Raw genomic sequence first — 14730 nt, forward strand, 5'->3', positions numbered from 1 at the left:
GCCCACATCACTGATGGAAAGGGAGCCTGCTGTTTCATCACGTTCCTGATGTTTTATTGAATCCTTGATTAATCATCCCTCTTGCGATGTAACAAACAGAGCAAGTTTGAGGGGATTGCCTGGTTTTAGCACTCTGTAGCAGCAACACAAACTCTCACTGCGTTCACTCCTAAGGAACGCGTAGGGCACTAAGCGCTGCCTACACGTCTTCAACAGCAGAGAAGGAAAGCACAATGCAGAGGTGCTTTAAAGACAAATTTCACGTCTTTCAAAACTGTTACGGAAACTTTGTCACTCTGCCATAAAACGTTTCACAAGTCCCTTAATATACTAGTAGCTACGGGAACACGCACAACGAAGCCAGCCTGTTGAATGAGATTCCTTAATAGCCAAAATGAATACTTATTCAAACGTCTGCTGCACCAATTAAAGGCACTGTGCACAGCTAATGACAGTGGATGCGCTCATGTCTTTCGTAAAGTTATTTGATCTTTTGATCTCTCTTAGCAGTTTGTTCTTTGCCATAATGAAAGAACACAAAGCGCTGCTGCTATTTGTATTATGAAGCAGTAATTTGTGAAAGCACGACAATTGTAAGTTGAAATTGTAAACTGAAAAAGCTGGAGAACTACTGTCTTTGCCAAGCAGGAAGCTTAGACGTTGTGTATGAAAATCCATTGTACTGTGGATCAGAAATTTGGGTTAATTTTGTGTCTCGAGAATGTACTGACCTGGCACTAACATTTAAGGTATAATTCAGTGCCTACCTTGAAATCTGCTAAATAACTGACGGCTTTTGGCAGCACAATCATCACTTGCCTTAATAAGCATGCACATAACTGTAAGTCAAATAAGTCCTGCACACGTCCTGATCAAGGGTCGCCTCCCCTCACCAGAAGTGCCTGCAGTAAAGAAAGAAACCTGGACGTACAGCATCATTTGTGAAGGTATGTTAAAAGAAATCCACAACGCTGCCATGACAAAAACCATCTTTAGACACTGCAAACGTGCACTTTCAAAACTTACTTCTTGCCAGAACTTTGTTAGAAAAAGTCAATTGGCATTGTTTGAGGGAAAATTGCAGGCATTCCTGACAGATTTAACTTTCTGTAGCGGACCTGTTATCGGTTTAATCAAGACTCATTAAGACTCAACGGTAATGGCTTGGAGTTATCTTTCGGGCTATGACAGGCACTGGATCAGAACTGAAGAGAGTGCTTCTCACAAAAGAAATTCTTAATGAGAAAGGGGCTTTTCATCCACTGGCTTGAGCACTTTGGTACATCTGAATTTAAGAGACTGTAAATAAACTTGATCTTTTTATTTACAAAGTATATAGGGAAAATCTTTCTAGAATTTGTTAGGAATGTTTCTTCACAACATTTTCTACAGCCTTCCTGAACTCTCCTTCCACACCTTAATCGCATATAGAAGTTAAGAGGCCTTCAGACACAGAACTATTATTTGGGCCTTCAGAACTTCCCCTCTCCCCACAAAATCTCACTGGAAGCAAGGGTACAGCAACACTAGCAGCATGCCATGCACTTCCTAGAAAACTGAAGCACCATCCCCTTCCTCCAAGTGCTGCTGGAGTTGCAGTGTGCCCATCCCTTGCAGAACACGCTAGGCCAGGAGAGAGCAGAGGATAAATATCCTATTTCTTAGTATGCTCATTACTTGCAGCTCCGCGCTGTGCTAGCTGAACTCATCAGCTGTCTGGCTGTGTCTGGGTAGCACAGGCAGAGCTTCTGGCCACTTGCAAAGCCAGGTGAACACACCTAAAAGTCCCTAAGGAATCACGACTGATTTCTGATTTCGCATTTACAACAGAGCTAGCACTACAGCAGAGAGTACATATGCTCATAAAATTTGATGATTATTCTCTCTTCTCCCCTCCTTCTATGCTTTTCCTCCAGCTCTCCATCCCTGCCAAAGAATCATACATGTCATGGGCCAAATTAAAGCAGATTTCAAAAGCCATCCGGGCTGCAGCAACCCAAATACACGCCAGACTATGCCCGTCACTACAGTTACAAGATAAGAGAACCTGACATTTCCACAGCAGTCATCAATATACTTATCAGCGCAAAGTACTGACACAACCAAAAAGCATTTACAGTTGCAAAATCCAAGAGAGGATGTAATCCCTCTATTGAGCTCTCACAAAGACTCTTCTGGGAACTGTTTAGAGGCAAAAAAGATTCATCAGATATGCCACAGGACGTAACAAAGCAAACAGCTCTTTCCATGTGAGAAGCAAGTTTGTACATGGACAAAACAATAGCAATGCTACTATTATTGCCACCTAGGCTTCACAGAGAGCACACTGTCACCAGAACTCGTGGCTTTACGAGACTGATATGCTAAGAACACAAGGAAAGGAAGATAGCAAAGGAAGCCTTTAACTCAGGAGGTAGGATAACATTTCAACTCTTTCATGTAAGAAATTATTTGTCTGAAAAAACTCAAAACTTACCAGCTGTAGCTTTCGGAAAAAGTTTATGAAGACATCACTCTTGGTAATGTTTGCATCCAAAGTAACTGAAAAACAAGAGTTAAAGGAGAAAAAGAGGACGACAGACTTAGCCAAAAGAGAATAAACATGGCCATTGTCTGAAAAAAATTAGATGTATACAATATGACTGCTGGTTAAACTGTCAGTGCTACTTTATCCATCCTTTGGTTTCTGCACAGCTGTCTTTACAAGCCTGTTGTTAAATCACTGTGAAGCCATGAACAGTGCAAGATATACATGGTGCTGTTCTCCTGAAGAGGGACTACAGTAAAGTTCTTGGCCTCAACTCCATTGTTGCTTATGGTCAGTAACTCTAAAAGGAACCATTGAATATAAGACAGAGAGAGAGATTGAGAGAGAGAATCACTTCTTCACTTAGTAAGATTTTCCAGACTAATCTTGAGTTTGCTTTGGAAGTCTTGACACAAAGTATTTGATGCCAGAGGCTATAAAACCACTTTAAACTCATCCCCTGCCACACACCCTTTTGGGGGGGAGTAGTCAAAATGTATGTTTTTTTTTTTTTAATTATTATTATTATTTTTGTTGCTGTTTTTTAAATCTCTTGGCCTCTGTGAAACTCACGAGATACATTCCAGTGATCCTGCAGGCTTGGTTCATAACTCTGCTCACTACACCTGAGATTGAATTTATCTACAAACTCTTTTATCTTGTTATAATTATCATGTCTGCCTGGCAGCCCTTGAAGGGAAGAGGTTTCTCAGAACCCAGTTCCATGTTACGCTCCCACCAGTCCAAGGGCCTGTCTTCTCTTTTGCCTTCCCCTTTTTCCTCCCAGGCACGAGTTATCACACCTGACCCTGTGCCAGCTGTGTGTGAAGCTGCACCTTTGTATTTTGAGAAAGCTGAAGAAGAATTTAAGAGGAAAAATATGATATGCTGCTGTTCTGGAGCTGGTGAATCAATGGACAGGAGAAGGCTGCAACACTCAGCCCCTGCCTTTTAGGCACGTCCCTGCTCAGCTCAGTGTAGAAGGTAAAGCACCCTACGGTCACGTTTGGGGACACATCCTCAGAGGTTTCAGCCCTGTGTGTGGCAGCTGATCAGGTTGTGCTACAGGCAGGCTCACCGTTCTGAAGGTACTGCTCCAGCTGAGACCGTCTCTCATCTGCCATCGACTTGGTCATCGCCAGGTAAAACTTTGGAGGGAAAGCAGGTACAGCTCTCCCAAAAACCTGCCTCAGCTGCAAAACAGACAAAGGAAAACTCTCCGTCAGTGAAGGTGGTCATAGTTTCCAAGAAGCTTTTGACGCTCTGTTGTTTTGACAGGAGTTGTTGCTGAGCTAGTGCAGATACCTGCTCAGCACCTCCCTGGTGGCCCTCAGGGCCCATGGCAAGGGCTAAATGGGGACCTTTGCCTGAGCAGCCAACAGAAGACAAGCCCAAGAGAGCAGCCTCTTTTGATGGGTGTCTCGTTTTTAGCCTTACCACTTCCTTTGGAGCTCCTGCTTCAAGTCAGAAAAGTAGCATTGTATTAACCTTATCAGCTAGGTCTACTACACCTCACTGGCAAACACAATAAGGTTACAGAGGTCTTCTCTTTCCAATAAGTCCATATAGGATCTCTTTAACCTATCACAGAACTACAGATTAAAAACTTCATTAAAAAAAAAAAAGTTGGTGAGTTCTGCCCCTGACTTCTGCTACCTCAGGGGCTTTTATTATTTTGCTGTCTTTCATCAGATCACATAATATTGTCAATGAAACAGAGAATCTTTCAGAAACACAAACTGTTTGAAAGATTGACTCTTCCTCCAGCTACATTAGGTGGCTAATAAGAGTATGATGTCTGTACAAACCTACCTCATTTATAAACAGACCTGAAAGGACTGCAAAACTACAATTACAGTATTGTACTAAAACATAAGACATTTCCAATGTAGGTTTGGGAAGTAGTTGGTCACTTGAAAGTATAAAGTCTCTGCTCTGACATTTTCCAACTTGTGGTCTTAAAGGGGGCAGCAAGTTTGCATCAAGCATCTTCAAGTTAAGTGATGCTAAATTCTGCTGGATGTTGAGTTTCACTCTGACAGTGCCATAAGGGAGCAGGCTACTTCAAACTTCTAATACTTTGTTTAGGCAAATTACCTCAAGACAAGAATAAGCTCTGCTTACTTTCCCAATATACACATTACTAAACACAACAAAAAAAAATCAGTTAGCCTGTCTGGAGACCTTCTTTCACCTAAATCAAAACCATCTGTCATCCTATCAGTAAACTGACACTCCTATAGCATGCGGAGACATTACTACTAATTAAATTTTCAGCACCAGTATTCAACTCAGCAGTCAGTGTCACTAAATCCTGTGAGCTGACTTCTTCCTCCGGGCCCAGCTGCCCAAGTCTTTCGCATGATTCCAGCAGCTGAAGCTTGGAGAAGAAAAAAATGTTTACTTGTGCAAAAATTAGCAATACCTTCTCCCACTTGTCAGATAGAAAGAGGAGTCAGGCATACCCTCACAGCTCCACTTTCCCTACATTGGCAACACGTTGCTGTTTCTGAGTTCTTGATTACTAGATACGTGTGAATTGCTCCAAGATACACAGCACAAAAGGGTTAGATAGCACTACATGCTTTGGTTTTATGGAAAGCTAACAGTAATAGCTGCTATAGAGTGCTTTTTATCTTCAAAGTCCTTCATGTTACGTGATCTTCCCCCAGGAGTGAAAAATATTATCTCTGTTCTACAGGCAGGCAAAGTGAGGAGCTAGAGCAAGAAATTTGCCAGGAGCTGGAGCCACGATCACTACCAGGATGTCCTCTCTCCTCCCTCTCTGTTCAGGCCATGCCTCACCTGCAAAGCTGCACCATCTGTTATCACCCGTCTGCACAAACTGAGACTCTGGCTTATATATTTTTTTTTAATTAAAAAAAAAAAATCATCTCAATGCTGGCTGCTTGGCAAATTTCTTGAAATACTGTTGTGTGTCCTCAGGATCAGGGCTACAGAGAAGAGAAGCTTCTCCCTGCCAATAAGACTTTTTCATATGTCAAGGAGTTACAGAAACACGCCCCTAAATTCTGAAGTTTCTTTCTGAAGAACAGACCCAGCAGCCCAGGCTACATTTCACATGCAAGCCAGCACCAACATAGAATCACAGAACCATTAAGGTTGGAAAAGACCTCCAAGATCACCTGGCCCAGCCATCCCCCTACCACCAATGTCACCCACTAAACCATGTCCCTAAGCACCACGTCCAACCTTTCCTTGAACACCCTCAGGGATGGTGACTCCCCCACCTCCCTGGGCAACCCTGTCCCAATGCCTGACTGCTCTTTCTGAGAAGAAATCTCTCCTCATTTCCAACCTGAACCTCCCCTGGCACAACTTGAGGCACAGAAGACCACACCTGGTGGTGCCAGGCACCAACAGCCTGTGCATCGCTGCCCTGCCAGGCCAACACCACTGCCAGAGTCAGGTCCTCCTCCCCCAAATCTGCTTCACACCATTCTTCCTTAAGTCTCTGTGTTTGTTTCTCCAGCCTAAAGCCACCCAACACAAGACGCGCGTCTCAGCCCCATGTGCCAGGGTGCCCTGCACACTGCAGCTGTCTCTTAGCTGGACCTACTCGAGCAGCCACGTACTCCCAGGTCCTCCTGCCCACAGGCTGTCCACGGGGAGATCTCTCATTCTTCAGCCTCCCTGTATCTCTGGCCAAGCGGCTCCTTTGCAGGCACCGTGTGCATCTCCTGCCACCACCGCACAGCAGCAGGCTGAGCTGGTCCTGCCTCGCTGCCCAGCGCCGGGCACAGCCCCACTGCCAGCTCCCCACCACAGGGCAAGAGCCAGGGGCAGGAAAGCCCACAGGACTACAACAAGCAGCTTGCAGGTAGGATGCTCCAGCCTTGTAGAGGAGGTATTTGTTCTTCCTCCAAGACTTCCACCTCAAAGAGCCACAGATAGAGCAGCTTCCCTAAGTACGACAACTTTAAAAGCTAATCTCTCCAAAAAGGGGAGTAAAGACACGTGCTACAGTTGGTGCTGTTTCTTTTTCATCTTTCTGCAGTAAATTATTCCCTCCTCAGCAGGAGGCATCATCAGTTTGAAAGTGTAATTGAATTAATCACCTCTTACTTGGTCAAATCCCATCAGTTTGCTTTTGGGACAGGTTCTGCCTATGCTGTACGGACGAGTCCTTTCACCCAGGACCACACTCCATCATCGGTGTGCTGATGCCAAAGTCAGACAGAGCACCAGAAACAAAACTGCTAACCCAGGAAAACAGAGCAACACCGTAACTGTAAAACGGTCACAGATGGATTATACAGAGTGAGCAGGGCTCTGCGCATTGCCTTTTCAGTTACCTGATTAATAGAAGGAAAAAAAAAAAAGAAAAAAATAAGGAGATACCATTCTAAGATTAAAAATGATTAAAACATGTTACAACCGAAGATATACATGAATATATGCAGAAGCTGTCAAGCTCTCAAAGGTACTTAATGTCAGGTGTGCCCGACGCTGCCGCTCCTGCTGAAGCTGCCCCCAGTCACTTGCAGAGAGCAGCTGCACAGGTCTTGGCTTAGCAAGAGCAAACAATAGGGAAGGCTGCCTAACAGGTATGGCATTTGTCCTGGCAAAGGGAGCCTGGCCCTCCTGTTTTCCTTCCTACTGCTAGCATTTAACACCTGAATGTTCAGACAGAGGAGTTTGGGACACCCGGGTTTCCCACAACTGAAAGCCCTAGCTCCTAAAACAAGAGGAGGAAGGGGAGAAGGCAGAGCCATGACTTACAGCCAACACAAAGCCCCAGCTCCTATGGGATGGACAAGGGAGTGAATCCTCACATGACAGACTCTTTCTGGCAACCCTCAGTTGAGTGCAATGCACTGCTCTCCTCAGCAGTTCTGACTGCCCACCCTGAGCAACTCCTAAGCAAGATCTCTTTTAGGATATCACTTCTGGTTGTTCGCACCTTCCTGTATACCACTCGCCTTGGGCACTCTGCTTAGGGCTGTGAATCCCCTTTGGTAATAAGGCACCTCAGGGTAAGGAAACGTGGCCCAGACTCTGCATAGCTGCACCTCCCCGTTCAGCAGTGCATCCAGGGCCTCATACACGCTGTTATGCTATGCCATCTACTACTGATTCCTGAACAGTTGCTCCCTTCAGGCAGTCCTTTTGTAGGGAGCAACTGTCCTGGGAGGCAGCAAGGAACGGGGTTTGGGAATGCCAAACAAGCACTCGCAATATATAAAGGGATAGAGGGGAGGCAAAGGCACAGCAAGAGAAAAGGGACAGGTAAGGCACGGCATCAGGAAAAAAGAAATATATTTATTTCTGGTTTTGCATGGCAGTTTAGAAGAGGAGCTTCTAGAGGTAAAATGGCAGAGCTTTAGAAATCACTGCACTGAAGGCGATCAGAGGTGCAACAAATAGAGCAGCACATCCAGCAAAGGCCAGAGACAAACCTTTCAGAGAAGCGTTCAAGCAATACTGTCAGGTATAATCATACAAAAAATCTGTCCACGAGGAAAGCTGATCTGTAGTTTGTGCCTTGCATCCACCACAGAATTGTTGCTTCCATGAGGCTTTGTGGCCACTATGTGTGATCTGGTCAGGAAGCTGAATTGCCCTGTCCTGGAGTTTAAGACGTCCTCTTTGTCTTTATTGTTCTACGTTAACAGAATATTCCAATTAAAATAAGGAGAAAATGACATAATAATTGTAAACAAGCAGCCTCACATAACTACAGGGAGGACAATTAAGGGACAGAAGTGCACTGCTCAGCCCCAAGACCAAGTGTGGCAGCTACCAACAGCAGGCTTGAACAAATTAAAAACACAAACTTGCTAATGAGTTGTAAAGTCCATCATGAAGGTAAACTGTCAGCTACAGGGGACAAAGAGAAGGGAAAGATTTTGCTGAGAACACTAATGAAGCTCAAACCTCGAGCAAGAAATGGTAAGTAAGCCTTAAAGAAAAAGCAAACAATAAGCTGGCTGATTACTTGAGATATGTTATCCGAAATGCTCCATTAACCAAAGCAAAATATTCCTGTCAGAGCTCCCACAGGGAAAAGAATTGCAGAGCTGGGACACGAGAGCACGCTTCAGCGAACATTGCTTCCAGTGGTAGCCCTGCTCCTGACCCCTTCTTGACTACACTTCCGCGGTGCCACTACAACTGCGTGTGCCAGCACATGGATTTGGGAGAGGTGGACGGGTCCCCCCGGCTGGCAGAGCTGCTCCCAGGGGGTCCCGTCACTGAAACTGGAGGCTGGTAAAAAGAAGAGCACCCACTTAGCCCAGCGCCAGGAGCAGGGCTAAGAGAAGCAGGGCTGTGGAGGTTAAGTTCAGGCTGCGCAGAGGGGATGTTAGCGGGGACCCAGGCTGGTGGAAGGAGTGGGAGGGATCTCACTTGGAGGATTTTGCCAAGGGCTGGCAAAGGCTAGCGGGATCAGGTTAGCACAGTGACTGCTGGCTGGCCAGCCTGCTTCCACTGAAGAGCTCGAGGTCACATGCTCTTTGCTCCTCCTAACAACACCAGAGGGAAAATGGAGGGGAAAGGGACTGAGGCCAAAGGGATAAGAAAGAAAACAACAGCAAAGAGAGACGTCATCATGCGGACTCACCCAGGAATAACCACGGGGACCACACAGCATCCCCCACTGCTCCCAGTGCTGCCCCAGGCCCCCTTACACAGGACAGGGCCACCCCCAAGGGGTGTGCGGGTGTACTTCAGACCAGAGGATCCCACCCTTGCGATTTTCCCAGACATTTTCTCCACAGGAATAGTGTCAGGGGAAGGAGGCTGAGGGGAAGAGGCTGAATCCCAGCCCTCACCTGCTCGTCCCAGCGGCGCAGCTGGCGGTACCGAGCCTTGCCGAGCAGGAAGCCCTCCAGGAACAGGGAGTAGACCTGCAAGCACAGAGCCGTCAGAGCCGTGACCAAGCCCCCCACCATCCACCTACACACCCACCCTGGCCCCAAGCCCACCACATAGCGGCCCCCTCGCCCCTCCCGCAGCTCCTCGGCGGCGGGGATGCTGAAGTGCAGCTTCATGGCTGGGGCAGGCCCTGGCTTGGCTTTGGGAGGGAGCACGAGCTGAGGAGCAGGGCTGGTGCCACCCAGCAGGGCCTCAGGAGGGCCTCAGGAGGGCCAGGGGTGAAGCTGGGGTGAAATTAAAGGTTAATGAGCGTGGGTAATGAGCGTGGGGCAGTGCTCACGGGGAGAGCTGCGCCCACGCCCATCACGGGGCCAGGAAACCTGAGGCCAAAGGCGTAACAGAGTTAGAAGCAGGCTCAACTCTGCCCTGGGACGTTTTGTCTATCACTAATTACGTTAAGGATAAAGGCAAGTTTCACTCGCCCTATTTCCTAACTTCTCTTCTGCGAATTTCTGGTACTACTGAGGAAAAGACACTGTCGCAGCCAGGACTTTGTGCGTGAGTGGAAGCACTCGTAGCCTTACGCAAGCAGTGCTCCTGGAGACACCAAACGAGTTAATCAACACGGTGGTAACGCAGCTGAAACCCTGCTCCTGCTAATTGGCGCGCAGTACTTTGGTTTCACCAAAAAGCTCTTTGTAAGAGGAAAAAAAAAATGTTTTGGAAAGGCTATGATTCATTTGATGACCTGAGGAAAACCCCTTCCCAGTGGAACAAGGTTTTGTACATATTTTTCAGAAAGTAAAACAGACTGTGGAAATTCTAGAGAAAATGGAGAAGAGTAAGGCAAATAACATTGTGTAACATGTTTGATAACTTGATTTGTTTTTCTCCTTCATCTGTGCAGCCGAATATAACCAGTCTGACAACTTCTGGAGCACCCACGCAACCGCCCTCTTACAGAGCCGGCTTTGCAGATCCCAGTGTCACAGCTGCCCCGCTGGACCTGGAGGTGAGGCACCTGCACCCTGGGGAGCTCTGGCAGAGTCTTCCTTCCTCTCCCTGCATGCATCCTCATTCACATCCCAAGTCACTTTGGAAATCCACATCTCCACCTGGGAGGTAAGGTAGCTGTGTAAGGAGTTGGATGGCAAAATGTAGGGTATAGGCAGACAGAGGAAAGATTTATGTACCAGGCCATAGGCTGGAGTTTTCCCCTTCTGCTGTCATTCTAGGTTGGTGGTCTTCTCCCATGTGCATGACTCTGGTTCCTCTCTGGAAAACCACAGGAGAGGAAACCAAGATAACTTTGGTGGCAAATCTAACAGAGGCAAGAGACAGGATGAAGCAAGCTTCTCCTTACAGGTGTGACAATGCAATATGTTTAGGGCCCACTTTTGATAGTGACTTCAGGTTTAACCTAGACAGTGTGTAACCCACAGTCCTTGTCAATGCAGTGTGACACAACCAGCTAACCTGCCCAGGGCATCACTTTTGTTTTTTGAGTGCTCAGACATTACATGGAACACTTTAAACTATGCTCAGAGCTATCAAAAAAGTGTGTATCTCTGGGCAGCTAGAGCCAGCTGGACTGTGACTTGATTAGGGATGTTTCTTTAGCAGGTTACCTAGGGAGCAGGAGACTATTTGGCACAGATATGCTGCTCTTAGTACATACTGTGCAACAGGCCCATTATGTTGGCCAAGCTTATCACTTCCTTTTTTTTTCTTAATGGTTACATTCAATCCCAATTCAGTAAGTGAGAAATCTAAGAAATGTTTCAAATTATTTTATTTTTGAAAAATATTCTTTTTTTCTTGTTGCCCTACTCCTTGAAAGGGTGCTTTGACTATACATGTACCTTGTAGTCTTTGTGTAGCCAAGAACATTTGTTTCAAAATTGCATTCACTTCTGCATCCTAAGGACTTGTAACCCTGCCAGCTGCATTTTCATTTGGGTACAACTAACATCTGTCATTATCAACCACATCCTACAGAAGGTAAGATGGACTAAAAGCTTTCCTTCACATAGTTGTAGCGCATGGACCCGTTCCCAAGTGATGGTGGTTATGCTGCTGGCATGCTGAGGCCTCTGCCTGCCTTGTTGAGGAATTGTATCTGTGGTTTTTTGTTGATTTTTTTTGGGTGTGTTCCTCCTTCTGTCATATCAAATGAAGAAAAAAACTGTGAAGAAGGGAGGCAGTGAGATACAGGGCTCAGAAGAGACAGGATCCCAAATGAAAATTGCCAGCCAGTGGGAGTAATGTGTAGAAGGATTTCCTCAGTCTTGACATGAAAACAGAGAGGGCCTGTGTCTAGACCGACTCCCTTTGCTAGCTCTGGAGTTGCAGATCCTTTTTAAGTCAGCATGCTGCCTTTGAGACTCCATCAAAGACCTGAAGCATTTTCAGCAACTCCAATGGAAAGATCACTCACAGAAATGGAGCTTCCTGCTTAATCCCAAGTAGCACGGTCAGAACTGCTGGTGATGGAGAGCTTTGTGCCATGCCTCCAACAGCTCAGTGAATTGTGGTCCTAAGGACAGAACTCTCTGCAGGCTCCCTTTAACGCATCAGTTTGGAAAACAACTCTGCAATAAACCATCCCCCTTCACCCCACAAATTATCCAAGTTACTCGAAGCAGAAACATGTCTAAGAATTCAGAAAGCCCTTTTGCTAGGAATCCTAGCCCAAAACAGTAAGTGACCTTCTTTCCACGTCATGTTTGTTGTCCACAGAAATTATTAACGATGCTGCTGAGAAGGACGTGCACGTAAGTAGAAGGACTGAAGGTCTCACTTGTTTAGTTTTTCAAAAGCAAGCATATAACCAATGCATACAGGCAATTTTAACACTGCCTGACACAGGAACATCTTGATTTCCACCACTTTGTCCTCTTAGGAGGACATGTACCCCAGCACTCAATGAAATCCAAATTTCCTGGCCCTCTCTAGAGCAGCAAAGACAATGTGTGCAATCCAAATTGCCTCTGTACCAAACCTTGGATTTAGCTGCACATAAAGACACAGCCTACTTGGGAGAGCTGAGGGTGAATACAGCATTCATTCATTCAAATCACCATTCATTTCAAGAGCAGGCTTTTGGCCGCTGCTAAATTCTGAAGTGTTTGCTGTGGTTAGAGAATGGAAGAGGGAGAAGGAATGAAGGAATGAAATACCAGAGGATTCAGCAAAATCAGCTTAGTGCTGAGCAGTTGCAGGGCTGCGGAGGATCAGCATAAGCCTCTGACACATGCTATGAGGGAATGCGTGGCAGAAGGAAGTGACTGCCAATTAGACTGCCTTTAACCCAAGGGAACAACAATGTTCTACCTCTGCCGAGTAAATTGACTTTTCTGTGTGGTGAATTGTTTAAATTTAACAGTAGTACTCTAACGAAACATTGATAGAGACGCTAACAAATCACAGTTCGCTATCTCTAAGACCAAAAAAAAATGTAGATCAAACAGAAGACATCGATTAAATGTCTGTGATATACAGTGAGGAACTGCCATGTAATCAAGAGTGGGATGGAAAACCTAACAGACACAGGGTTTCATTTCCTTAAGTCTTCATAACCTCAGCAGAATTGCCTCACTATTTCCTTCTGTTACAGAAACTACCTAGTATTTCAGGCTGGTACAGATGCTAATGCTTGACACACCCAGAGAAGACTGGTGCAAAGCTGGAAGAATTCATTTTTTCCTCCTTTTTCTGTTCCCCCACATGCAAAAGGTTAAATAATTTGCACATTCTTACAGAATAGAAAAAAAAACTTGGTTTAACTCCTGCAGGCTCACTGAAGTCACATTATCTCTTATCTGGGGAAACAAGAACTGAGGCAGGCTCTTAAGTTTCCTGCTAGGGCCCTTAAACACCCGCAAATAATTTGGTCTGTAGGTCTACATTTTAACATCACACAATTCTTCAACACTTTTATTATGGTGCTAAGGATTTTTAATTTTTAAAACCATCTCCAAAGCTTTAATGGCTTTTATAGTTGACATCACAAAGTTGTGTATTCAGCCTCTTATCATACACGTTTCTTGTTTGAACTGCCTCCTTTGTAGGACTTACCATCCAATTTCAAAATTCTTAATTGCAGTCCCACACTGCAGCAAGACTGGAAACTAAAGGGTAACCCCATCTGCCTCCATCAGGACAGGACTGAACATGAGAATTGTACAAGCTTACCTTAACACTCCTTTAGTGAAGTGGGAAGTAAAGGATTCATTTATGCCAGACCACCTCTCTATGCTATGTTTATTTCTCAAATTCACTTAACAGAAAAAAAAACATATTCTGAAGATCTCTGAACTAGGGGAAAAATAAAGTCTAACCTTTCAATTTTTTTTTTTGGGGTGTGGGGACGGGATGCACACAATGACATCAGAAAGCATGCTGTAGGGCTTTAAGATTACAGCAATAGGTTCAGAAAACACTGGCCTCCTCCCCCATAAAACAGACTTCAGATAGCATTCTGCAAATAACTCACTAACTCCTTCTGTGACTCTGCAGAAATCATATCCTGTAAATACAACCGCTGGAACCCAGTGGGTTGCAGTGTTTAAGGATCATGCCCTCCTCCCTGGGTAGATCTTTTTAAAACAAAGATGCTAACTTTGCTACTTCCTTTCTCCCCCCGGCTTTATCGCTTCTGCAAAACTAATAAAGGCCAAAACTGGGTAGAAAATGCCTCTCATTCTGCAAGTTTGCAGAAACTACAGCCTTAAAGGTAGGGGAAAGGAAGCAATGCAGCAGCTGTAGGGTAATCCATCTGTAGATGGGCAACTTCAACATATCTGTTAACATACACAGTGAAAGAAGTTTATCAAAGACTTTCATTACTCTCTCCCTAGGTAGCTGATCACAAAATTAACTTCTTGCAAAACTCTTGACCTCAGTAAGGTCCTATATCAGGTTAAAGGCAGCACACAAACTTGTATTTTTATTCAGTTTTGCCATGTTTGGTTATTTACTTGGACATTTTTGGTGCACACAGGCTGAACTGTAGCTCCTATCAGGCCAGAGTGGAGAATCATGGAATAACCAAATCACTTAGGTTGAAAAAATCTCTAAGATCTGGTCCAACCTTTAACCTATCACTGCAAGTCCACCATTAAACCATGTCACTAAGCTCTACAAGTTTTCTGAAGGCCTCCAGGGATGGTGACAACTACTTCCCTGGGCAGCCTGTTCAATACTTCACAACCCTCTCAGTGCAGAAATTTCTCCTAATATTGAAACCAAACCTCCCCTGGCGCAACTTGAGGCCACTTCCTCTTGTCATATCACTTGGTGCTTGGGAGAAGAGACCAACCCCCACCTCACTACAACCTCCTTTAAGGGAATTGTAGAGTGTCTCC

At 45.3% G+C, this 14730-nt stretch overlaps 1 protein-coding gene across 1 annotated transcript in view; it reads right to left on the bottom strand.

Annotated features, from left to right (window-relative positions):
• SNX31 (sorting nexin 31) overlaps window positions 1-10047 on the bottom strand; it is a 31873-nt gene extending 21826 nt beyond the window's left edge. The window contains exons 1-4 of the mRNA XM_048068730.2: window positions 9475-10047; window positions 9322-9396; window positions 3606-3720; window positions 2477-2541 (exon numbers count right to left, since the gene is read on the bottom strand). Of these exons, the coding sequence (XP_047924687.1) occupies window positions 2477-2541; window positions 3606-3720; window positions 9322-9396; window positions 9475-9540 (321 nt within the window). The 5' untranslated portion in view covers window positions 9541-10047. The remainder of the gene's footprint in view (window positions 1-2476; window positions 2542-3605; window positions 3721-9321; window positions 9397-9474) is intronic.
• Window positions 10048-14730: the final 4683 nt, after the last annotated feature.

Source organism: Anser cygnoides, chromosome 2, assembly GCF_040182565.1.
Source record: "Anser cygnoides isolate HZ-2024a breed goose chromosome 2, Taihu_goose_T2T_genome, whole genome shotgun sequence".
Classification (NCBI taxonomy): Eukaryota; Metazoa; Chordata; class Aves; order Anseriformes; family Anatidae; genus Anser; species Anser cygnoides.